At 35.4% G+C, this 27506-nt stretch overlaps 1 protein-coding gene across 1 annotated transcript; it reads right to left on the reverse strand.

Annotated features, from left to right (window-relative positions):
- Positions 1-7525: 7525 nt before the first annotated feature.
- LOC147384247 (UPF0481 protein At3g47200-like) lies at positions 7526-13241 on the reverse strand. The gene is made up of 3 exons (XM_086424899.1): positions 13180-13241; positions 8357-8869; positions 7526-8297 (listed from the first exon to the last, which is right to left on the reverse strand). Exons 1-3 carry the CDS (start codon positions 13239-13241, stop codon positions 7526-7528), a joined length of 1347 nt encoding a protein of 448 aa, XP_086281025.1.
- Positions 13242-27506: the final 14265 nt, after the last annotated feature.

Genomic DNA, 27506 nt, shown 5'->3' on the forward strand with positions numbered 1-27506 from the left:
GTTGGACTAGGCGGTAATTCAAATGCGCAGAACGAACATGCCTCATGGACAATGGATCGTCCGGTCGGGCCTGGCAGCCTACTATTGTATGACATTGAAGCACAAGCCAAGAGTGATGAGAGTGATGAGGGCATTCTTCTAGGCCCACCACGTTCAATGGGTAATCTTCAGCTCGGTCACGAGGTAGGCCAAATGTCCACCCAACCAAGCCCAGCGGCAATAGAGAAACACATGCCTTGTTGCGAGACAGCCCAAATACCTATCCTAGACGGACCAACATACTTAAAGGTATGTTTTCAGTTAGGTCTTGAGCTAGCCCAAGTAGATGGCCCAGATGTTTGTTAGATTACAGGAGATAATTACGTAGACTTAACATAGAAGCATCTGGCCAGTAAGAATGCCAGTGACTCCGTAGGAATGGACTTCGTGAGCCATGGATTTCTCAAAGGAGAACTTATGCAGGACATGTTGAAGCTAGACGTTGGCAGGGTTGGTGATCCGGATAAGGTGACTTGTCAGGGAGATAAGGCAGAGATAATATCAACTCCTAAGGGAGCTATGGTGTTGATGCAAGAGGAGACAACGGGGTGTAAGCAGGTATTTAGGGGTAGATCTCAATCAGAAGGGTCTGAGATGGTGCAACAGGGACCGATAGATGAATGAAGGCGGGGGGAACAAAGTGTTTTGGCTCAGGGAGGTTTTGTACAGTTACTACAGGCTATCGAAGGATCGAAGCTTAGGAGAGACAGTTGCGGTAGTGGGGAGTTGGCTCTTGAAAGAGAACATATAAGTTCTGGTACAGAAGATGTATCACAAGTGGAAACTGTAACTGAAACGGGTACCACCACCTTAGCAATGGTAGAAGGAATAGAGAGCTTGAGGTATTGGGGTAGGAATAACTCGAAGAATCAGACAGTGGATGTTCTAGCCGACTAGATTATTCGCAATTTGAGCGAGATTAGTTGGGCTATTGGGATTTCTAATGAAGGATACACAGAAGGTGCTGGCATCCTGTTTGAATTGGCTCTCAAGAAACGGAACAAGATTGGGGATTGCTATGATACAGTGATCAGAGAGGATGATCCGTTAGCTATGGAACAAGCTACTATACGGGACGAGGTGGAAGTAATTCTTAGTACAGAGGAGGAGCACGAAAAGTTAGGACAGCAAGGGTGTTTGTGCAAAGGGAAAGGAGTTGAGATGATTGACGAAAATAAGGTAAAGAAGATGAAAGTCAGATTAGTTAAAGAAGTCCAGGAATTGCACAAGGCAGGGGTTATGACCAAGGTGGGCTCGTCCTTAGTCCTAAGAAGCGGGAGAAAACTTAAGATCGTTAATGACAATTAGATTTCTCTCTTCGAATGTGCGCGGTCTCAACAACAAGGCCAAAAAGGCGATGGTCAAGGCAATAATCAAGGCACAAAAACCACACATTCTAACACTACAAGAAACTAAATTGAACCAGGTGGACAGGGAGGTAGTATGCGATATTTGGGGAGGGAGGAACCTAGGATGGAAGTACATTACAGCAAATAGGACAACAAGGGGTGTTTAGGTGGTATGGGATAAGAGGTTGATCGAGGTGGAAGACTACTTAGTGGCAGCTTTTTCTATTTCTATATTGTATCGATGTAAAGGAAAGGTAGATAGTTGGGTGTTCTTGGGAGTGTACAGACCTACTAGAGAGTGGGAGAGAAAACAATTCTGGGAAGAGTTGGATGAATTGGGCAGTTACTAGAATCGTCTGTGGTGTTTGGGTGGGGACTTTAACGTCATTAGGTTCACTTGTGAGAAATAAGGAGGATCGAGGATAACAATTAGAATGAGGAAATTTGGTGACTTCGTGAGCCGAAATAATTTAATGGACATCCCACTCCAAGGTAGAAGTTTCACTTGGTCTAACCAATAAGCTATACCCACCCTTAACAAACGGGACAGATTTTTGGTCCCAGAGGATTGGACATCACTCTTCTGCCAAGTCTTTCAAATGGCTATTCCGAATCTGGTATCTAATCATTGCCTTATTCAGTTGATAGCAGGGCCATTCAATAGAGGTCCCATCCCGTTCCATTTTGAACTGATGTGGCTGAAACACCATAACTTCAAGGAGTTGGTAACTGAATGGTGGAGGAGCTTTTATTTTGTAGGAATAGCAAGGGAGGTGTTTAGAAAGAAATTGAAGGCCTTAAAGAATGCATTGTAAGAATGGAACAAGGAATCCTTCAATAAGGTGGATGCGCAGAGAAAGGATATCCTTTCAAGAATTGAAGACCTACATTGTAAGGAAGAGACGAGTCTAATTCTGACGAGCGACAGGATATCGAGAGAGAACCTTCGTGAGAAATATCAACGATTGACTCTTTTGGAAGAGATCAGTTGGAAGCAGAAATCCAAAATTATATGGCTTAAAGAAGGGGACGGTAATACAAAAAAATTTCACTGTATGGCCAATGCCCGAGATAAAAACAAACACATTACCAGGTTGCGTGTGAATGGGGAGTGGTTAGAAGGGGAAAAAGCGGTTGTCAAAGAGATAATAGCTTTCTACTTGAAACTGTATACGGATGGAACTAGGGAGAGACTGGTACCTAATTTGTTACAGTTTGCTAGTCTCTCTGAGTTACAATGCGAATGGCTGGAAAGACTCGTGGTAGAAGATGAGGTTTGGGAGGTTATCTCAAGCATGAAGAGTGATAAGTCTCCGGGCCCAGACGGTTTTCCTGTGGAGTTCTAAAAAACTTGTTGAGAAGTAATTAAGTGTGATTTCACCGCCTTAATAGAGGAATTCTTTAGAAATGGCATATTGGATCGCGATTCCAATTGTACTTTCATCACTCTAATTCCAAAGGTGGCGGGAACTAAGGATATTAAGGACCTGAGGCCCATCAGTTTGGTGAATACTAGCTACAAAGTCATCACGAGCATCATTGCCAGGAGATTGAAAGGGGTCATCCAAGGACTAATAGGGAGCAATTAGAGTGCGTTCGTCAAAGGGAGACAGATTCTGGATGGGGTTCTAATAGCAAATGAGTGTATAGATTCTAGACTGAAATCAAGTAAAGCGGGGGTGGTATGCAAAGTGGATTTTGAGAAGGCCTATGACCACATCAATTGGAATTTTTTGGATTACATGTTGGGGAGGATGGGTTTTGGTAGGAAATGGATTACTTGGGTTATGGCGTGTGTGACTTCCCCATCTTACTTGGTATTGGTGAACGGATCGCCCCACGGATTCTTTAGGGGCACGAAAGGTTTAAGGCAAGGGGATCCTATATCACCCTTCTTATTCATCATAGTGGCAGAAGCCTTTGCCAAGATGATGGAAAGAGGGGTTGCAAATGGCTCTATCTCAAGGTTCTCAGTAGGGGCAGGTTCGGTTTCTATTTCACATCTCCAATTTGCAGATAATACCTTAGTCTTCTTGGATGACTCCATAGAGCAGACAAGGAGATTAGGTGGGTTGCTCTCTTGCTTCGAAGCGATGTCAGGTATCCCAGTCAACATGAGGAAAAGTAAGGTCCTTCTGATCGATTTGGTTAGATGTGTAAATCTCTTGGCAGCATCGTTGGGATGGTAGGTAGGAAGCTTACCATCTACCTACTTGGGGATGCTTCTAGGGGCTCTTTATAGGAAGATGGCGATTTGGGATCCGATAGTGGAGAGAGTAGAAAGGAAACTAGCCATGTGGCAAGCCAATTACCTTTTTTAGGGAGGTAAATTGACTTTAATAAAAAGTGTTCTTTCTAGCATTCCAATATATTTTCTATTTCTTCTCTCATCACCTCGAAGCGTAGAACTAAGGTTAGACAAGCTGTTCCGTAATTTTCTATGGCATGACAGAGTTGGGAATAGAAAGCATCATCTCGTCAATTGGAAACAAGTTTGCTCATCTAAGAAGTAGGGTGGCCTCGGTGTTAGGAGACTCAGGGAGATGAATGTGGCCTTGAAAGGAAAGTGGCTGTGGAAGTTTGGGAACGAAGGGGGTAGCTTATGGAGACAGTTCATAGAAAGCAAATACAAGACGAGCCGAATGGGATGGGAAAGCGGATCAACAAGACCACATGGGTGTGGGTTGTGGAAGGGTATCATGAAGATCATCCCACTGTTCAACATGAGAATAAAGTTCAGGGCAGGTATAGGCAACCGAGTGAGGTTTTAGGAGGACACATGGTGTGGCAATCGGCCTCTAATGGAGGTCTTCCGAACCTTATATTCCATATCATCAAAGAAAGGGCAAGCAATCACATCTGTCCGTTGACTTATGGGAAGAGAATGTGCATGGGATCTTGGATTTCGAAGGGACATTAATGACTTAGACCTTCAAGAAGTTGGTAGACTAGTGGGCTACGCTTCTAGTGTCGTGTTACATAGGGGAAGGGAAGATGAGAGAATATGGTCGGAAAGCAAGGATGGAAGATTTACGGTACGCTCATTCTACCAATCCTTGTGCAATTATGGGGAGTCAATATTTCCCTATGCTTCAATCTAGGGCCCAAAAGTGCCAAGTAAAGTCACCTACTTTACTTGGACGGCGGTTTTAGAAAGGATACAAACGACAGACTTGTTGATGCGGCGAGGATGGTGCGGGACGAGTTGTTGTATGCTTTGTATGGATAATAGGGAATCTTCGGATCACCTTCTAATCCACTGCAAGTTTTCACATGACATTTGGGCGCACTTTCTTAAGTTATTTGGGATATCAACTTACCTACCAAAGTCAGTTAATGACATTTTCATGGGATGGTCGTCAATTGGACATCCGTTTAGTGGCACAAAAAGATTGTTGTAGACTATTACTCCTTTTGCGATTTGTTGGGGGGTGTGGTTTGAAAGGAATAGACGCATTTTCAAAGGAAAACAGAAGGACTATCCGCAAACGATTATGTCATCTTGGGTCTTATCTTTTGTATGTCCAAAGTGTATAAGGAACTTAGGGGGTTGTTTTCTGAGGATTTTGTGTATAAGTGGGATAGGATTTGTTGATCTACGCGTGAGTAGTGCTGTAATGTAAAGAATATCCAAGTTGGTCTCCTCAACTACTTGAGTTTGTTTTTCGAATACAATACTATTTATCGAAAAAAAAAAAGGAATCAAGATTAATAATGTGAGACAGATGAGATATTTTTGGTTCACAAAAAAGACGATCAGGGATTTTTTGCTCACAGAAAAGTTAATCACACTAATGAGATAGTTTTAAATTTGGGATACCATCAATATACGTGGGTTCATGTGATTGGTCGATCCAAGATTCTATGATCTCTCGAATTGAATTTTTTACGGACAATTTTTTTTTTCATTACGTGATAACTCTAGAAAAAAAAATTGTAGAGTACAGCCTTAGGTAGAACAATCGATCAAGCAGAGTCATTAGTTAGGCGACAACTTCACAGCGAAAACACTACTACTACGTGAAAATTGGAAAATTCGACAGAAAAAATTGACGTGCCAACGCTTACGAATTTTAGAAATTGAATTTTGACTGTCTAGGACCGTCAAAATTCTTGATGTTCCCAAATTTGACGGCTTAGAGCTGTCAAATTTCTCTCATCTTTCATTAATTTGACAGTTTCGGCCCATCAGAAAAAAAAAATTTGATAATGAAAAATTCAACGCCAATTCGACCTCTTGGTTCGTCGAACTTTATGAAATTTGACGGCCCAAGGCTGTCAAATTTGGGCTTTTTCCACATTGTGTACGTGAAAACTGAAAAATTCGACAGAAAAAATTGATGGGCCAAGATCTACGGATTTTAGAAATTGAATTTTGATGGTGTAGGACCATTGAAATTCTTAATGTTCCTAGATTTGATGGTTTGGAGTTGTCGAATTTCTCCCCTCCTTTATTAATTTGACAGTTTTGGCCCATCGAAAATAAAATTTTGACGCCAATTCAACCCTTTTGTCCGTCGAATTTTATGAAATTTGATGGTCTTGGGCCATCAAATTTAGGCTTTTTCACATTGTGAAAATTCGCTAGTTTAGGCTCCTTTTCAAATTCTTTTTCCTTTTTAGTGACAAATTGGAAATTAATGGGACCCTTCCCTTTATTCCAAACTCACACATGAATATATTTACAACAGAGATCAACAGAGATCATTACAAATAACAGAGATCAACAGAGATCATTACAAATAATATTTATCTCCCCCCCCCCCCCCCCTTTATTCATGAATGATAAATTAGATGGAGAATATTTCATTGTCTTTTGTATTTCTCATACATTTTTAATTCTTTATTAGAGATCTAGTGCCACTAGTGTGAGACGAGATAACTCGAACGAGTCAAATCAGTTTTTGTGAGTCTTTACACGGAACATAGAAATGTATATAACAACTCAACTGGGAGCGTTCACCATCATCCATTGCACGAAATAAGAAATTTTAGGTTCAATTTTACATGATTATTTCAAAATTGTAATGTAGGCCATTAATGACAAAAATATGTAGAAAATCCTACAGAATTATCTAATTCAGTGAAGAAGCTGAACTGGTGAACAAAACTTTAAAGGATGAATTTATTTCATGAAAGAAGACAAACTCTACACTTTGATGAGATCCATTTTAATCTTCTTTTCAAAAATCGAATGGCATTATAGTAACTTGTCCTAGGAGGGTATTTTTGATATTCATGACTAATGAGTGCTGACTTTTGGTCAAGGGTACATTTCCAAAAGTACTTTACTAGATAATATCACCAGATAATAATTTTGAGAGTCCTGATAATATGCTGACTAGTTGGCATACTCAAATGACTCCATAACGTGGACGAATTTGGGAGCCATAGATCTGTACGTCTTAGGGTACACGATTCCCTCAGGATACATTTTTTTATGGGGGAATGCAATCGCATATCCCGTGGCGTTCAGATCTATGGTATCCGAACTTGTCACGTCATGGAGTCATTTGAGTATACCGCCTGGCGAGTCATATTACCATCACGCCTCTAATTTTGCTTCTTAGAAAAATGATAATTTTGCATAAGCGTGTTTTTTCAAAACAAAGCTGCCCCAAACAAGGTGTAACAAATGACTTCATAGGAAGAATCACATTAATTGGTAACAATAAAATCAAATCAAAGGTAATTTATTCTTATATCGATGATTTCATGGTGTTGAGCATTGTAGCATATGGGTCGACCAATTGAATTACAGGCTTACAACCAAAGCAGTTGATTGCTGCTAAGAGAAGGAAATGGCAATAAAGAAAATATTCTAAAAGAACCACATAAGGAATTCCATAACAATTTTTCCTTTTTTTACTAAAAAAAAAAACAAATATTTTATATGTTATAAGAAAGAGGGCCGTAACAAGGGGAGACAACTTTTTTTTTTTTTTTTTTTTGGATAAATAGCATTTCATTAAAAAAAAAACACACCAGGCCATTCCTGGTGACCACCAGCCTAGCAAAACCTTACAAATAAGACGTTACTCACGCGAAATACACCGAATCCCATCCCAATTATAAAGAAAGTCATCGAAGAAAATCCCTCTAAACTTTTATAGACTTTGCACCAACAAGCACCTTCTCTACACCACTTTTAAATAACTTAAGAGTGAGAATATGGTTGTAAGGAAAGTTAGGAGGATAGTAAAGCCTGCAGCAATGGTAACTATACAAGACCAGGGACCACGAAAATGAGAGTGCACAAATTCTCCAATGGAAACCCTTATTTTGCTATTGTAATGTTTATCAATGCCCATTTGAACTTGTGAATAAGTATCATCATCCGGCACCAATCTAACGGCCAATTTGTTGAAGTGATCGGCCACTAGTTCGTTGGTGCCAAGAAAATTGTGTAATATTCCCGCGGACCGCAGTTTCTTCACGTCATCGGCATCATCAATGAGTGCATCCATGAAACAGAGGTAAGAACTAACTGGACAATCATATGGATATCTGCCCCTCTCATAGGCAACCAAGTTGAGAAACATTTCTCTGGTATCCTCTTCAATGACCATTTGAGGAAGTAACAACTCTCCACCAAACATGGTAGGTTGAAAATGAATGTCATTTAAACAACTTGTCTTACTCTTCTTGATATTAATTCCCACCACTATAAGCTCATAGATTGAAGGGTGTGATCTCCATTTCAAAAAAGATTGCTTAGATGTCTCAGCATCGTGATGACGAGAACCAACCAGTTTGGTCCAAAGAAGGTCAAGAAGATGAAGCGGTTGTTGTTGATCATCTCCCCCATCCCCATTAGATTGAGGAAGAAGCGGTTGTTGTTGACCATCTTCCTCAACCTCAATAGATTGATGAAGATGTTGTTGATCATAGCTTTCAGCACCATCCTCACTATAAGAAGAGCCTAGGGGATTAACCATGCATTGACGAATTTATCAACCATTTTTTGCCATTTAGCTTCAGTGTATTTGAAGCTCATGAATGCCTTGAGAACTACATATGGGAGTTGGTTCTCAAGCAAGAACAAATCTCTCCATATGAGAGGGAAAATACTTATATGTTTGTCCAACTCGCTATACATGTTTGTATCTGTGAACCAATCAATGAAATGCAGAATAAAGCAACCATCAAGGACCATCATCCATGCGAACTCTTCGTCATCATTGAACCTCGGGTCAATCATGGGCCAATCATAGTAAGCCCTGGCTTTAGTAGCCTCTTCTTTAACCATGCTATAGAAGTTGTTAAGATCAGGATCTGAGACAAATTGTCGAGCGCACGCAATCTTGAGATTTTGTACCATCTCGAACTCGGGGTTTCCATGGTGATAAGGGCCAATCGACAACACCATAGGATCAAAGCATTTGTTGTGGTCTTCGATATCTCGCAGTACCTTTGGAACCTTTAGGATCATACTAGTCCGTCGATCACTTTGGGATTCATCTTCTGTGATTGTTATAGTACTACAAGGACAAACACAAAAGATAAATGACTCCAATTAACTCGCTGAGTTTCAATTTAAATATCATTAATCTGGTTGCAACCAACAAGTAAACTTGCCGAGTTGGATTAGGAACTCAGCCAAACTAGATGTTATATTCAATTTTTTTTTTCTATATATATGTATTTGTTGTCATAGGCATTCCCCATCTTTCCGGGGATGAGAGGACAACAATTTGTTACAACATTGTTTACATTGCCTGGATGCAAATCCATTTTACGAGATCCAATTGCATCCGGTGGTATTGTAAAAAAACATTGAAAGAATAAACGACAGTCAAATGGTATTGTAAAAAAACATTGTAACAAATAGTTATCCCTTGGCCAAGGGGCAAAGTCCGCAACATGAAAAAATGTCATATTCGACAATCCAAGATAGTTAAATTTCATAAAATTTGATGGACTAAGATGTAAAATTTTTCATTATCGAACTTTTTTTTTTTTTTTTTTTTTCGGGCCAAAACCTCCAAATTAATGGAGGACGGGAGAAATCCAAATTAATTGGTGAATATTTGAGACACCTTTGTGTTTTCAAATTGATGATAGGTCCCCTTTGATCTTGATCTTCTTTCATAAACTTAAAAATCACCTAAATACATTTTCAACCTATAATCAAAATTCAATAATTTTTCTTTCTGAAACCAATCATTTTCAAGCTCTTCGACTTATATTGTTAAAAATATATATTAAAAATAATAGTTAAGAAAAAATATGAAATAGTAATTATAATTATTAAAAATAGGGAAAATTAATATATAAAAAAATAATAATAATAAATTATTTTAAGAAATTATCAAAATAAAAAATAATTTTTTTTTTATATGTAAGCATTAATTATAATTTTTTTAATATAATAATTATAATTATTAAAAATAACAAATAATAGGTAATTTCAAGAATTACAAATAATATATGTAATTATCAATATTAGTTATTTTTCAATATTATTTGTAAGTATTAAGTACTTTTTTTAGTATAATAGTTATAATCATTAGGAACTTTTTTTTTTTTGTAAAATATAATAGAGCTGCAAAAAGTCCCCATTCTCACTCTTAATCACTCTCACTTCGAAAAAAATCGAATAAGAAATATGATTTAAATTTTTTTTTTTGTTATATTGTTAAAAATTCGTTTAAATCATTAATTATTTAATAATTATAAAATACATTATTATTTTTGTAAAAAATTTTCCCTCGTTTTTAAGAAAATTATGAAAAATAATATAATAATTATAATTATTTGTATGTATTAATTAATTTTTTAAATATAATAATTATTATTATTAAAAATAGGGAAAAGTATCAATAACATATGTAATTATCAATATTATTTGTAAGTATAATATTTACTAATAATAATTATTAATACAAGACATAAAATATGCAATTATCAACATTATTTGGTTTTCAATATTATATTATTAATATAATAGGTACAATTAATAATTATTAATATATTAATAGTTACAAACATTGAAAACTACTAAATAATTTATGTAATTATCAATATTTTTGTTTTTTTGATATTATTTGTAATTATTAATTATAAATTTTTTTTAATATTATAGTCGTATTTATTAAAAAATAATAATTTTTAGGATTACACTACAAATAAATATAATAAAAAATAAATAATTACATATTTATTAGTAGGAAAACTATAAAAAAATAAAATTTTAATTTATAATTATTAAAAGAATTAGTATATTAATTTATAAGTTTCTAAATTATAAAAATGTAATTGTAAAATATATCAAATAATTTTTAAATTTTTTATTTTTAAATATTGTTAGAAAATAATATATTTTTCCTTATTATTGAATAATTATAAAATAATATAATTTTAGGAAAATTACTACAAAAAATAATATAGTAAATTTTTGGGAATAATATAGTGAATTTATCAAACAATTAATAATAATTTTTAGGAATAATAATAATAATAATATTATTATTATTATTAAAATATAATTATAATAATTTATCAAAAAAGTAATAATAATAAATTAAAAAAAAATAATATATTAGTTATAATTAGTAAAAGAATTCATATTTATAAGTATTAAAAAAATAATAAATGAAAACCGACAATTGGATTGCTTTTTTTCGTGAGGGTATTTTTGTCAAGTTGAAAACTAGTGAATCAACCATCGATTTATTACTTTTTTGATAAATTTGAAAAAAAAATATTATTTTTTAATAATTATTAATTAATATATTATTGTTTTAATAATTTTCCCGTATTTTTTATTTGACTCTGATCGTTAGAGATCCAAGTCTACTTAAGTCACTATCAATCATGATTATCACATTGACTCGTCTAAGGTCAGACAACACAGCCGAGCAAGAGGTCATTTGAATTGTTCATCAGAGTGACTCATCCAAAATCTGAGATGTCTCGCCCTCAGCTCGACCAAGTCAAGTGATTTCTTTATGAACATAAAATTTTCATTTTTGATATTGTATTGAGCACTTTTAGCATAAAATTACATTGGTTTATGGAAATGGAAAGAAAGGGCCACTTTTTTTTTAACAATCAAAATTAGGTTATTTGCTACAATTACTCTTTTTTTTTATTATATAGAAATACCATCACCTACAATTTCTTTAACAAACCCTTGAAAAATATTCTTTTAAATTGTAACTTTCTTCCTTCCAACCTTTTAAACCATCAAAATGGAGAGAGGGGTTCATTATTCTCTCTACCAAAACCATTAAAAAGTTATTGGAGCTCATCAATGAGGTTCTAGATCTGAAGAATGATAGTGAACCTTGTAGACCTATGCACTCTCTATTTGATTCACGATTTATTGGAGCTTTCCACCAAAGATAATCACTCTCTCCTCCATTTCTTTCTTTAAAAAAAAATTATTTATATATTCTTATAACCTTAATATATATATCCTCACTAGCTATATAAATAGAAAATGGTAACGAAACAAATTAATTTCGCAAAATTTTAAAGGTTTTGTTGAAAAAATTTACTCAGTGGCTAATATTGACACTAGAATATATTATACCTCGAGGCTCAACATTACCAATAATCGAACCTTGACGATTAAGAATATCAGAAGTTTTTGCAAGTGAAAAATGGTCTACAACATCAAACCTCAACGATAGGTAACGTTGATTCTCGACGGTACAATACATTCCAAAGTTGAAGTTTGACACTAGTTAAATTTTATGAACAAAAGCTTAAAATTTTGTAAAATCAATTTTTTTGCTACCATTTTCGGTTTGTCAAAACTGTTGAGGAGAAATTTATTATAAGAATATATAAATGATTTTTTTTTAAATGAAAGAAATAGAAGAAAAAGTGATAATGTTTAGTGGAAAGCTCTAATAGATAGAGGATATCGAGCACGAGAGTGGGCAGATCTATAAGGTTCACTATCGTTTCTCAAATCGAGATCCTAATAGGTGAGCTCAATGACTTTTTTATTATAGGAAATGAATCTCTCTATTTCAATGGAATATTTTTCAAGGGTTTATTGAAAAAATTGTAGGTGGAAGCATTTATTTCCAAAAAAATGAGTTCCTAGAGCAAATAACCCTATTTTGAGTATTAAAAAGAAAAGTGGTCATTTTTTGCCATTGCCATAACCTTATGAAATTTTTATGCTAAAAGTCCTTGAATTAAGTAACCTTATAGTTAGAAAAAATAATAATTGTAGATACATAAATATATTTTGATTAAAAAATCGTTTAAATCTTCAGTTCTAATACCATATAAGATGACTTGAATGAGTCAACTTGGTTTCTTTGTTTCCATAGATGAGACAAAGCAACAGATACATGGCTGACTAGATTCTTTTAGGGATATACATTGTCTAGTGATTTTATTTTTTATATTGTATTTTATTTTTTAAATATAAAATATAATTTATGTGTTGATCAAAATGAAATAGACTTCCTCAATGACATTAACCCGTCCAACCTGCCCAAAATTATATAAGTTGGGCTAACTCGTGCCCAACTTGATTTTAAAAGCTCAATCTCAGATTGAGTTTAGGTTAATGAGCTCTAACCTAATGGTCGGGTTGAAGGTTCTACATTTTGGGTTGAACCGAGTTGACCCTCTAACCCGTCCAACTTGCACAGTCATATTTTGTTCCCACCCAATAAGTTTTGAGAATTGGAACTAGAACCAAGAGAAACCAAAACCAATAAAATTGAACAATTTTGATTTCAATTCTTTTAGGAGCCCAACCAAAACCAACCCGTTGACATCCCTTGTTTGATGTTAAAATAAGTCCACAAGGAAAATAACTTACCAAGCATCAGATCCACACCCGTTTGTGTTTGGGTTTGGGCTGCCCACATTTAAATGCTCCATTTCTCTTAGTATATTATAGAACCCGTAAGTTGTGGCTTCTTCCCCAGAGAGACTAAAACAAACCCTAACAAGCACCAAATGATTCCAATGTCGAAAGGTGTGGGCGTCCTGGGTTTTTATAATGACGACCTCTTAAAGATGCAAACTAGTCTTACATGGTTAGTAGTGAAAAATATCTGGTGCCCTATTCAAAGTTTGTACACCTGTCACATTGATTGGTTTAAGTATTCGATTAAATTGATCAAACATTGAAATTTACATTTGATGGATATCCTGACCTGATTATGATGTCATATCATGATATCCTGACCATATGACGTCATATCATGATCCATTTGATGGATTTTGATTTGAGGTATGTTGATGCCGGAGCAACATTGAAATTTACATCTCCAAACATTGCTGACCTGGATGTGATTACAGAATCATAAATACTTGTCATTCAGATACGAGTGAGAAGCATCTATGGTTATGTGCACACCAATGTGTAAAACGATTTCAATTTCAACATTAGTCCAGTACGACTCATAACTCTTCTAGGATCCACACCACCCATTTTTGGTTCGTAATAAAAGCTTATTTAAAAATCTAGTTAGGCGTCATATTCATAAAATTAATTCTTGTCTCATAAATCTTACCACATGAACCACATGTGTTTTTGTCAGTATCATGATATCTTGACCCGATTATGATGTCCTATCATGACCATTTGATGACATCAAGATTATGATGTCATATCATGATCTCCTGACCCGATTATGAAATCATATCATGATCCATTTGATGGATGTGAAATATTGCTGACCTGGATGTGAGTACAGAATCATAGATACTTTTCATCGAGATACGAGTGAGAAGCATCTATGGTTATGTGCACCCCAATGTGTGAAACGATGTCAATTTCAACGTTAGTCCAGTACGACTCAGAAGTCAACTTTTCTAGGATCCACACCACGCATTCATGAATGATAAATTAGATGAAGAATATTTTCATTGTCTTTTGTATTTCTCATACATTTTTAATTCTTTATTAGAGATCTAATGTCACTAGTGTGAGACAAGATAACTCGAACTAGTCAAATCAATTTTCACGAGTCTTTACACAGAACATAGAAATGTATATAACAACTCAACCGAGAGCGTTCACCATCATCCATTGCACGAAATAAGAAATTTTAGGTTCAATTTTGCATGATTTTTTCAAAATTGTAATGTAGGCCATTAATGACAAAAATATGTAGAAAATCCTACAGAATTATCTAATTCAGTGAAGAAGTTGAATTTTGCTCCACCAACCATGGTAGGTCGAAAATAAATGTCATTTAAACAACTTATATTACTCCTCTTGATATTAATTCCCACCGCTTTCGTTTCGCTATCATTTCTCAAATATTTTAGATACCATCGATATTTTCAAATTGATGACATGCCATTTACCTTGTTGCTCCTATCACATCAAATTTTTGGATGATTGAGAATATTTGAGATACCTTTGTGTTTTCAAATTGATGATATGTCCCCTTTCACCTTCATCTTCTTTCATAAACTTAAAAAACACCTAAATACATTTTCAACCTATAACCAAAATTCAATTATTTTTTCTTTTTCAAACCAATCATTTTCAAGCTCTTTGACTAATATCATTAAAAATATATATTAAAAATAATAGTTATAATTATTAAAAATAGGAAAAATAATATAAAAATAACAATAAATTATTTTATAATTATTAAAAAATAATTATTTTTATGAAATTATCAAAATTAAAAATAATATATATTTTTTTATGTGTAAGCATTAATTATAATTTTTGTAATATAATAAATATAATTATTAAAAATAACAAATAATAGGTATTTTGAAGAATTACAAATAATATATGTAATTATCAATATTAGTTATTTTTCAATATTATTTGTAAGTATTAAGTGCTTTTTTTTAGTATAATAGTTACAATCATTAGGAAAAATGAATTTTTTTTTTTTTGTAAAATATAATAGATTGGCATAGAGTCCCCACTCTCACTTTGAAAAAATCGGATAAGAAATATGATTTTTTTTTTTAATTTGTTATATTGTTAAAAATTCATTTAAGTTATTAATTATTTAATCATTATAAAATACATTATTATTTTTGTAAAAAATTTCCTTCATTTTAAAGAAAAATTATGAAAAATTATACAATAATTATTATTGGTAAGTACTAATTAATTTTTTTAATATAATAATTATAATTATTACAAATAGGGAAAAGTATCGATAACATACGTAATTATCAATATTATTTGTAAGTATAATATTTACAAATAATAATTATTAATACAACATATAAAATATGTAATTGTCAACATTAATGTGCTAGTCTACTATGTTAAACTGATTTTAGATGAGTATTGGATTTTCATTTTCTATCTTTTACTTCAAATATGCATTTTTTACTATCCTTAGTTGTAGTGTCAAATTTTGTTGCTCAAGGCCCTGTCATGATCAATGATTCAGCTCAACCAGTTTTGAATCATTAAGGAGGTATGATTTTATTATTTGTAGAATTTACCATCTGAGTTGTACACATCATTGGCAATGTGGAACCAATTGTGGGCTAATGCAGTTTCAAAATTATAATGAAGATTACAAACGACTTTGCCTGAATTTAATCCCCACGGCTCTAAGCTCTTTAACTGTGCCAAATGTCTGCCATATGCCATAGTTCAATCGAGATTGGTGAGGCTTGCCATTTCTACCAAGCAATTTGGTCCGAAAATGGTGAAGGAGATCCATATGAAGGGATCTCATGTAACACCCCAAATTTTTAATTCGTATCTCGAGAAAAATAAATAGTGGAATTTTAAGAAAATCTTGAAAGTGGGACTTAAGGTAAAACTGTGAGATCTTGTTTTGATCATTTTTAATAGAATCTGACCTCACCATTAGATTCAAAATGATCGAAAAACATAGTTTAGCTTATAAGCATGCTCAAATGCGAGTCCGAATATAAAAATTGCAAAATCCTCGATTACCGGGTCGGACCAGGCTAAAATAGTGACTTTTTGTTAGAGGAATAATTTTTAAAATTCGATCATACCATTGGGTTCATAACGAAAAATTATTCAACATAGACTATTTATTTGTCATTTTTGGAGATCAGGAAGTTGAATTATCGCCAAAAACGAAAACGACATCAAGTTTATGGGTCACGTCAGGCCAAAAATGTAAATTTTTGATGGAGACATAATTTGTAGAAATTGATTATACCATTAGATCCGGAATGAAAAATTAGGCGAAATAGAGTATTCATTTGTCAGTTTTGGAGACCGAATGACCAAGTTATCGTCGATCAAAACAATAGGCGAAATACCGAATTCGTCCCAAATATTATATAAATAATATAAAATTTTTTTTTTTATCTCATCTTCCCCACTCGTCCAAACAGTGCGAAAAAAAAAAAAACGAAAAAAAAAAGAAATTTGTTTTTCCTCCGATTTTTCCACTTCAGATCTCTCGCAAACGGTCTATTTTCGACGATCGCCGCAGAAGAGAAAAAGGTCCGCAGCTACGTTCTCTACAAAACCCACCCAACCTTTCTTCGTTTCACTTTCTATTTCATCCAATATCGTCAAAAATCAGCCGTATTTGGATACGAAAATTTTGAAACTTTGACCTCGGATTTCGTCCGTTTCGGGGTCAAACCGTCTTTCGACGCAGAAGGGAGAAACGCCCGCAGCCTCATTCTACATAACCCAACCAAATTCCTTCCGTTTTCTCATATTTTTCACCCCGTATAGTCAAAAATCAGCCGTATTTTTATACGGAGATTTTCGTAACTTCGACCTCGATTTTCATCGGTTTTGGGGTCAAACCGCTTTTCGCCGTAGAAGGGAGAAGAGACGAGCACATCGAGATCTTCAAAACCACCAGGTCGATTTCAAAAATCAGCCGCTTCGAAGTTCGGTCCGTCTCGATTTCCACGCCGATCGCCTCGATTTTCTCGCACACACTTTGATCCTTTCGCCTAGAGATTGTAAGGAACTCCCAATTTCTATTAGTAATCGTAGATTGTGAAAATTGCATTTAGGATTTTATTGAAAAAAAATTTGGATGTATCTCCGAAATGTAGAATTCTTTTGTTATTTCAAAAAAATTCACGCCAGAAATTGCATGTTTGATATGTTTAATTGTATTTTTTAATAAATTATACGTGGGTAGGGTATTTTAACGGGTTATTGCCATAAATTGGGTCTTGTGCACTGCTCGGACCCCGTTTTGATATAAAATTTGTATTTTTTTTCAATATTATTGATAGAAATAAATTCTATAGTTGAAAAATGTGATTTAATATTCAATGAACTCATATTAAGTTGATGAATATCAGAAAATGGATATTTTATGAAGAGATTGAAATTGTAAAAGTCGAAAAAAGGGAAAAAGGGTATGAAACGGTAAAATGTCAGAGTCACACCCGAGGGGTGATGTCTGCATTTTACCTTGTTGTGTTGTATGTAGGTTGGTGAACGGATATCCAGGGATAATGTTACTGGTTGCATGTTTATTTACTTTCTGTTAGCGCGAGGCGCTCTGTTATGTTATTTATTTTAGGCCGGGTGGCCACACTTGCATGGTAGGAAACTGGATATCTATTCTCAACCTTGTATTGTTAATTTCTCTTTTGTTTTCAAATGAAAATAATATATATACGTAGCTATTTTGTGAGCTGTTAAAGAGTTTGTGAATGCCTGAAGGGATAGTGCATCATATCATCCGGAGTGGTGTACTATCCTGGGATGTACGGTAGGGACCACCAAACTCATACGTGGTATGGGACGCGTATGAGAGTGGAGTCACAACTGGAATCCGGGTTTATTCCTCTCTATCTTTACCAGTGAACTTGTAATGTAAAGGTGGTCGTATACGAATGGTTTGTATATTTGGGAATCACTTGCACGCCTGATAGGCATAGACGAAGATGATTAGTCAGTGATCACTAACAATCTATAGTAGTCGAACGTTCTGACACATCGAAAAGAGACCCATTGCTTACGGTCACGTCAAACGGCCAGCCTGAGCCGGATAAATGGTCAACCAAACGTGGTAAGTGCAGCGACCGGCCACAAAAATCAGGAACTAAAAGTCAGAGAGAAATTGTAACATCATGTCCCGACTGGGAGCGATCCAGTCGTGAATCCCAACACTCTAATTCCAATACTCCACCATTGTGTATTATGTATCTGTTGCTTATTTTGATATATAAAATGAAATGCATGTTTATTATTTCCATTTGATCAATTAGATTTGTATAAAAGAGAATGTTATAGTGAGTACTGCTGATCGATGTAATGTGAGTTTTAAAATGTTTAGTTGCTCATCCCTGGCTATATATACCAGTTAATCGTAGGTTTCTTCTGTAAAAATTTATTTATTTTAAAATGATTCAGTATGTTTATTCGTTCATGTTAGGAGAGATTATTGGCAGAAATTGTTGCTTCCTTACTGGGTACCCATTGTTACTCACCCTTTCCTTCTCCATTTTTTTAGTTTCAGATCTGAAGCTTGGCGAGAAACAAGTGTAGAACAAGAGCGAGGATCATCTGGTTGGTCAGATAGACAACCAGAGTCCGTCACCTAGTAAGTATTAGGGCTATACCCCCTAGTGGTGTCAGTTTCTCCAGGTAGTCTTATGGATTCTGTCTTGAGTGTTAGGAATTATGTTAGAGTGAGGAATTTGTATAATCTTGTATATAATTTTTCTTCTTCCGCACTATGATCTATCGGACATTATTAGACGTATATAGGCTTCCGCTAGTATTATATTTGTTTGTTATATGCAGGATTGTATGTCGTTTATCAGGTGCAGGTTGAATCGCCTTGGAATGCTAACATAAACAGAGGAGACTATGCCGAAATTTCGAGGTGCCACCTCGTACCTTGAAATCTGACATGGGGATTTGTGTTAGTGTTCGGCGGGGCGCCACAGATGGTATCAGAGCATAGTATTAGATCCGTATGGGATACTGATCTGCTATGTTTTGAAGAGTTGGCTGATACCACATATATTAGAGCGATAATCATAGAGTGTCAATAGGAATTCGGTATCCGAGCTCATTAGTAATTCCGTATTGGAATTATGATTTCTTCCGTGTCTAGATGTTTATAGAGCCTTGTAAGTCTAGGATAGGATTCTTGATTTGTTCTGTTAGTAATGGAAATGGGGTCCATTACTAAATTTCAACTACGGTACAAATTCATAGTTACGTAAGAGTGGTTTTGGCCTATTCTGATACGTGCCTTATTACGGATAAACACAAGCGAGAGGAATAGACAAGGTAGAGGCCCGAAATGTAACGGAGACAGGACCAAATTCTAGATCAGACCACTAACCCGATGGCACAGCTAATGTCATTCATCGGACAGGTGGCTGAGTCTCATGACAAGTTTAGAGAAGAAATATGAATAACACAACCATCACCACCTCGAAGTCAAATAGAAGGAAGACAATTAGTATCTAATAAGAGACAAATAATTACGAAACTAGCAAATTCATAGGAAAATAATCATACTTGAGGAGCGAGATGATAGACATACCCACTCAATGGATGGAAGAAATTTATAAGAAACAACAATATACCACTAAATCAGTTGAAAAGAAGAATTGTGATATATTACGAATGTGGTAAATTGGGATATAAAAGAGAATAATGTTCGGGTTGATATCAATCGATTAGGATGTGTGCCTCAAAAGATGTTAGACAAACCAATTGAAAGAACAATAAGGCCACCAGATTTAAATAAAGTTGATAACATATTCGTGCATCCCGAACAGACAAGACTAGCGATCGAAAGTGAGAGATGGTACAAAGACTTACCACGATTGTAAGGCACACCACTAAATCCAAGAAATGAGGAAGCGCTGGACTTCTTCGCAAAATGGAAATACTATTCAACCTTAGAGACCATTACCACAAAGTCGTGCCTTTGAAGAATAAGAGAATTCCCCAGCCCAAAGGACAGGTAAATCCAAGGATGTGGTTGTATAATTTTCAACGATTACGTCTATCGAGATTTGGGAACTTTTCCAACTGGTTGAGGTCAATGACTGGTTTTGAAGATTTGAAAGATTTTCAATGTCATGTCGTACCCAAGAAATCAGTGGATAATGGTGACTATATTCTAGTTGATGGGGATGCCAGTCATTAGTAACGTTTGAGAGGAATATATTGGAAGATGGATCGTTTGAGTGGGTAGAATTTGAGAGGATATTTGTTGATAGATTTATATTTGAGATTGCTCGAGAAATCAAAAACTAGGAGTTTTTGAGATTAGTGCAGGGTAATCTATCGATTGCCGAATATAATATGATATTCATTAGGTTGTCATGATATGCGCCTGAACTTATCCAAACAGATTTGCAAAAGGCCCGTAGATTCTTTAGTGGACTATAACCCTACCTAAGGGCCAGGAGGTCAATGATTGAGACTACCAATTAAAGATATACGATAAATCGAACGTAAAGAGAAAACGAGAAGAGATAGAGTTACAGACCTCCAAGGGGCAAATTAGTCGACCTCAGATTTTTTTTCCTCCCAGATCAGATCCGGACAAGAAACTGATGTATTCGAGGCCAATCTCCTCCGAATATAGAACTCATCCACTACTGAGTTGTAGAGTTTTCTATCGCTGAGTTAGAGAGCAATTGGAGCTCCAATGATACCAATAAGGCCAAAGGAATCAACAAGGTAGGTTCATAGCTTACAAACCCCAGTCTACCAACTGCCTACTCCACAGAGATCTACAAAGACAAAATTATTGACATTGTTACGCGTGTGGTCAGGTGGAACATATTAGGAAATAATGCCCTCTATCACAGTCGCGAGCAAGGATTGTGACCCAGGAGAAAGTACATGTCTCCAACGAAGTTTTGGAAGATACAATTTCTAATTATAATGTTAGAACATGGAGTTTTACTCAATATTGTTCCTCTAGATTATTAATTCTGTGAAAAGTTTGCACACTTGCTAGAACTAGAAACCACTGACACAGGTCAAGTAATGAAATTATTTATACCATTGGAAGGTCTTGCGAAGAAAGAATAAGATTTTGGAAGATCATTTAAGAACTTGCAAAATAGGTATTAGAATAATTGTAAAGTGTGAAAAGACAAGTGATGTTCAATTGGTACGCTAGTCTTTATATCAATAGTCTAGTCAATTACCCATATATTACGCTAGTAGATAAGCAGGTGTTTCTTGTATATCCTTCATATTGAGAGCTACTTCCTCGAATATCAACACAGGGAGTTGCGTATCTCTCTTTTCGATTGAAGATGGCTTAACTTTGGGAGGCCTAACGACTGAACTATTAGATAAAGCAGCTCTTGCTTTACAACTTTTTGAATCGATTCTCCTCCTTTGAAAAGATAGATCATCTTTTTCCTTTTATCTATCTATCCTCGGTGTCGATTCTAACTCTTCTTTTGCTTTCTCCTTTCACGATTGCCTTCCAGTAGAAGAATTCATTATTATCGTTCTCGTTACGTGATCAATGCTTTCTATAGACAAGCGCTCACTTCAAGACTTCGATCGTGGTTCCTTTTCACTCCTTGAAACGAAAGAGTTATAAGTAATGATTATGATTCCGTAGAAGCAGCGGCTACTACCTACCTGTGCCCACATCCATCCTAAAGAGATTTAGTAGAGTATAAGTTAGGAGGTGGGTCGATGTAAAATGTGAGAAAGAATAATCTTGTGACAATGTTGCATTAATGCTGACTTAATAGAATTGTGAAAAAATAGATGTAGGATTATCCCCTCGAGTAAGATTTTAAATGATAAAGGTTATGACAGAGGTTTTGAGGAAATATCACAATAAGTAGAAATGTAATATTGAATTGAATATAAAGATAGTGGCGTGTGTTTGCGGTAAGACTATGCTTTGGGGAGTAATATTCATAATAATTATGAGTAAAACATAATAGACGATGTAATTGATGAGAGAAGTAAGGAGAAAGAATAAAGAAGATGTGAAGGGATTGTTGTTGATAGATGAGGGATTGGTGAATTGATTGTTATCTTGGGATTAGTTGGAGTATGAGTTTGAATTGAAGTGATTAATTAATGAATGTATTGGTTTGACGGAATAAGACATAAGATGAATTATAAATGAGATACTATAGATAGTAATCGAAAAGCTCAATAAGGTATGATTTCAATTTCGAGGACGAAATTTTTATTAAGGGGGGGAGAATGTAACACCCCAATTTTTAATTCGTATCTCGAGGAAAAATAAATAGTGGAATTTTAAGAAAATCTTGAAAGTGAGACTTAGGTAAAACTGTGAGATCTTGTTTTGATCATTTTTAATAGAATCTGACCTCACCATTAGATTCAAAATGATCGAAAAATAGTGTTTAGCCTATAAGCATGCTCAAATGCGAGTCCGAATATAAAATTGCAAAATCCTCGATTACCGGGTCGGACCAGGCTAAAACAGTGACTTTTTGTTAGAGGAATAATTTTTAAAATTCGATCATACCATTGGGTTCATAACGAAAAATTATTCAACATAGACTATTTATTTGTCATTTTTGGAGATCAGGAAGTTGAATTATCGCCAAAAACGAAAACGACATCAAGTTTATGGGTCACGTCAGGCCAAAAATGTAAATTTTTGATGGAGACATAATTTGTAGAAATTGACTATACCATTAGATCCGGAATGAAAAATTAGGCGAAATAGAGTATTCGTTTGTCAGTTTTGGAGACCGAATGACCAAGTTATCGTCGATCAAAACAATAGGCGAAATACCGAATTCGTCCCAAATATTATATAAATAATATAAATTTTTTTTTTTTAATCTCATCTTCCCCACTCGTCCAAACAGTGCGAAAAAAAAAAAAAACGAAAAAAAAAAGAAATTTGTTTTTCCTCCGATTTTTCCACTTCAGATCTCTCGCAAACGGTCCATTTTCGACGATCGCCGTAGAAGAGAAAAAGGTCCGCAGCTACGTTCTCTACAAAACCCACCCAACCTTTCTTCGTTTCACTTTCTATTTCATCCAATATCGTCAAAAATCAGCCGTATTTGGATACGGAAATTTTGAAACTTTGACCTCGGATTTCGTCCGTTTCGGGGTCAAACCGTCTTTCAACGCAGAAGGGAGAAACGCCCGCAGCCTCATTCTCTACATAACCCAACCAAATTCCTTCCGTTTTCTCGTATTTTTCACCCCGTATAGTCAAAAATCAGCCGTATTTTTATACGGAGATTTTCGTAACTTCGACCTCGATTTTCATCGGTTTCGGGGTCAAACCGCTTTTCGCCGTAGAAGGGAGAAGAGACGAGCACATCGAGATCTTCAAAACCACCAGGTCGATTTCAAAAATCAGCCGCTTCGAAGTTCGGTCCGTCTCGATTTTCACGCCGATCGCCTCGATTTTCGCGCACACACTTTGATCCTTTCGCCTAGAGATTGTAAGGAACTCCCAATTTCTATTAGTAATCGTAGATTGTGAAAATTGCATTTAGGATTTTATTGAAAAAAATTTGGATGTATCTCCGAAATGTAGAATTCTTTTGTTATTTCAAAAAATTCACGCCAGAAATTGCATATTTGATATGTTTAATTGTATTTTTAATAAATTATACGTGGGTAGGGTATTTTAACGGGTTATTGCCATAAATTGGGTCTTGTGCACTGCTCGGACCCCGTTTTGATATAAAATTTGTATTTTTTTTCAATATTATTAATAAAATAAATTCTATAGTTGAAAAATGTGATTTAATATTCAATGAACTCATATTAAGTTGATGAATATCAGAAAATGGATATTTTATGAAGAGATTGAAAACTGTAAAAGTCGAAAAAAGGGAAAAAGGGTATGAAACGGTAAAATGTCAGAGTCACACCCGAGGGGTGATGTCTGCATTTTACCTTGTTGTGTTGTATGTAGGTTGGTGAACGGATATCCAGGGATAATGTTACTGGTTGCATGTTTATTTACTTTCTGTTAGCGCGAGGCGCTCTGTTATGTTATTTATTTTAGGCCGGGTGGCCACACTTGCATGGTAGGAAACTGGATATCTATTCTCAACCTTGTATTGTTAATTTCTCTTTTGTTTTCAAATGAAAATAATATATATAAGTAGCTATTTTGTGAGCTGTTAAAGAGTTTGTGAATGCCTGAAGGGATAGTGCATCATATCATCCGGAGTGGTGTACTATCCTGGGATGTACGGTAGGGACCACAAACTCATACGTGGTATGGGACGCGTCATACGTGGTATGGGAACGCGTGGTATTATTGGAGTCACAACTGGAATCCGGGTTTATTCCTCTCTATCTTTACCAGTGAACTTGTAATGTAAAGGTGGTCGTATACGAATGGTTTGTATATTTGGGAATCACTTGCACGCCTGATAGGCATAGACGAAGATGATTAGTCAGTGATCACTAACAATCTATAGTAGTCGAACGTTCTGACACATCGAAAAGAGACCCATTGCTTACGGTCACGTCAAACGGCCAGCCTGAGCCGGATAAATGGTCAACCAAACGTGGTAAGTGCAGCGACCGGCCACAAAATCAGGAACTAAAAGTCAGAGAGAAATTGTAACATCATGTCCCGACTGGGAGCGATCCAGTCGTGAATCCCAACACTCTAATTCCAATACTCCACCATTGTGTATTATGTATCTGTTGCTTATTTTGATATATAAAATGAAATGCATGTTTATTATTTCCATTTGATCAATTAGATTTGTATAAAAAGAGAATGTTATAGTGAGTACTGCTGATCGATGTAATGTGAGTTTTAAAATGTTTAGTTGCTCATCCCTGGCTATATATACCAGTTAATCGTAGGTTTCTTCTGTAAAATTTTGTTTATTTTAAAATGATTCAGTATGTTTATTCGTTCATGTTAGGAGAGATTATTGGCAAAAATTGTTGCTTCCTTACTGTGTAACCATTGTTACTCACCCTTTCCTTCTCCATTTTTTTTAGTTTCAGATCTGAAGCTTGGCGAAACAAGTGTAGAACAAGAGCGAGGATCATCTGGTTGGTCAGATAGACAACCAGAGTCCGTCACCTGGTAAGTATTAGGGCTATACCCCCTAGTGGTGTCAGTTTCTCCAGGTAGTCTTATGGATTCTGTCTTGAGTGTTAGGAATTATGTTAGAGTGAGGAATTTTGTATAATCCTGTATATAATTTTTCTTCTTCCGCACTATGATCTATCGGACATTATTAGACGTATATAGGCTTCCGCTAGTATTATATTTTGTTTGTTATATGCAGGATTGTATGTCGTTTATCAGGTGCAGGTTGAATCGCCTTGGAATGCTAACATAAACAGAGGAGACCATGCCGAAATTTCGAGGTGCCATCTCGTACCTTGAAATCTGACATGGGGATTTGTGTTAGTGTTCGGCGGGGCGCCACAGATGGTATCAGATCATAGTATTAGATCCGTATGGGATACTGATCTGCTATGTTTTGAAGAGTTGGCTGATACCACATATATTAGAGCGATAATCATAAAGTGTCAATAGGAATTCGGTATCCGAGCTCATTAGTAATTCCGTATTGGAATTATGAGTTCTTCCGTGTCTAGATGTTTATAGAGCCTTGTAAGCCTAGGATAGGATTCTTGATTTGTTCTGTTAGTAATGGAAATGGGGTCCATTACTAAATTTCAAGCTACGGTACAAATTCATAGTTACGTAAGAGTGGTTTTGGCCTTATTTTGATACGTGCCTTATTACGGATAAACACAAGCGAGAGGAATAGACAAGGTAGAGGCCGAAATGTAACAGAGACAAGACAAATTCTAGATCAGACCACTAACCCGATGGCACAGCTAATGTCATTCATCGGACAGGTGGCTGAGTCTCATGACAAGTTTAGAGAAGAAATATGAATAACACAACCATCACCACCTCGAAGTCAAATAGAAGGAAGACAATTAGTATCTAATAAGAGACAAATAATTACGAAACTAACAAATTCATAGGAAAAATAATCATACTTGAGGAGCGAGATGATAAACATACCCACTCAATGGATGGAAGAAATTTATAAGAAACAACATATACCACTAAATCAGTTGAAAAGAAGAATTGTGATATATTACGAATGTGGTAAATTGGGATATAAAAGAGAATAATGTTCGGGTTGATATCAATCGATTAAGGATGTGTGCCTCAAAAGATGTTAGACAAACCAATTGAAAGAACAATAAGGCCACCAGATTTAAATAAAGTTGATAACATATTCGTGCCATCCCGAACAGACAAGACTAGCGATCGAAAGTGAGAGATGGTACAAGACTTACCACGATTGTAAGGCACACCACTAAATCCAAGAAATGAGGAAGCGCTGGACTTCTTCGCAAAATGGAAATACTATTCAACCTTAGAGACCATTACCACAAAGTCGTGCCTTTGAAGAATAAGAGAATTCCCCAGCCCAAAGGACAGGTAAATCCAAGGATGTGGTTGTATAATTTTCAACGATTACGTCTATCGAGATTTGGGAACTTTTCCAACTGGTTGAGGTCAATGACTGGTTTTTGAAGATTTGAAAGATTTTCAATGTCATGTAGTACCCAAGAAATCAGTGGATAATGGTGACTATATTCTAGTTGGATGGGGATGCCAGTCATTAGTAACGTTTGAGAGGAATATATTGGAAGATGGATCGTTTGAGTGGGTAGAATTTGAGAGGATATTTGTTGATAGATTTATATTTGAGATTGCTCGAGAAATCAAAAACTAGGAGTTTTTGAGATTAGTGCAGGGTAATCTATCGATTGCCGAATATAATATGATATTCATTAGGTTGTCATGATATGCGCCTGAACTTATCCAAACAGATTTGCAAAAGGCCCGTAGATTCTTTAGTGGACTATAACCCTACCTAAGGGCCAGGAGGTCAATGATTGAGACTACCAATTAAAGAGATACGATAAATCGAACGTAAAAGATAAAACGAGAAGAGATAAAGTTACAGACCTCCAAGGGGCAAATTAGTCGACCTCAGATTTTTTTTCCTCCCAGATCAGATCCGGACAAGAAACTGATGTATTCGAGGCCAATCTCCTCCGAATATAGAACTCATCCACTACTGAGTTGTAGAGTTTTCTATCGCTGAGTTAGAGAGCAATTGGAGCTCCAATGATACCAATAAGGCCAAAGGAATCAACAAGGTAGGTTCAGAGCTTACAAACCCCAGTCTACCAACTGCCTACTCCACAGAGATCTACAAAGAAAAAATTAT

This window comes from Akebia trifoliata, chromosome 15, assembly GCF_017979445.1.
Source record: "Akebia trifoliata isolate Shusen 1 chromosome 15, ASM1797944v1, whole genome shotgun sequence".
Lineage (NCBI taxonomy): Eukaryota > Viridiplantae > Streptophyta > Magnoliopsida > Ranunculales > Lardizabalaceae > Akebia > Akebia trifoliata.

Coding starts and splice junctions, on each gene's coding strand:
- LOC147384247 (XM_086424899.1), bottom strand. CDS start 13,241: ATGGAGCATTTAAATGTGGGCAGCCCAAACCCAAACACAAACGGGTGT. Junction 8,870..13,179: donor GGGTGTGGATCTGATGCTTG/GTAAGTTATTTT, acceptor TTGTCCTTGTAG/TACTATAACAATCACAGAAG. Junction 8,298..8,356: donor AAATACACTGAAGCTAAATG/GCAAAAAATGGT, acceptor CTCTTCTTATAG/TGAGGATGGTGCTGAAAGCT.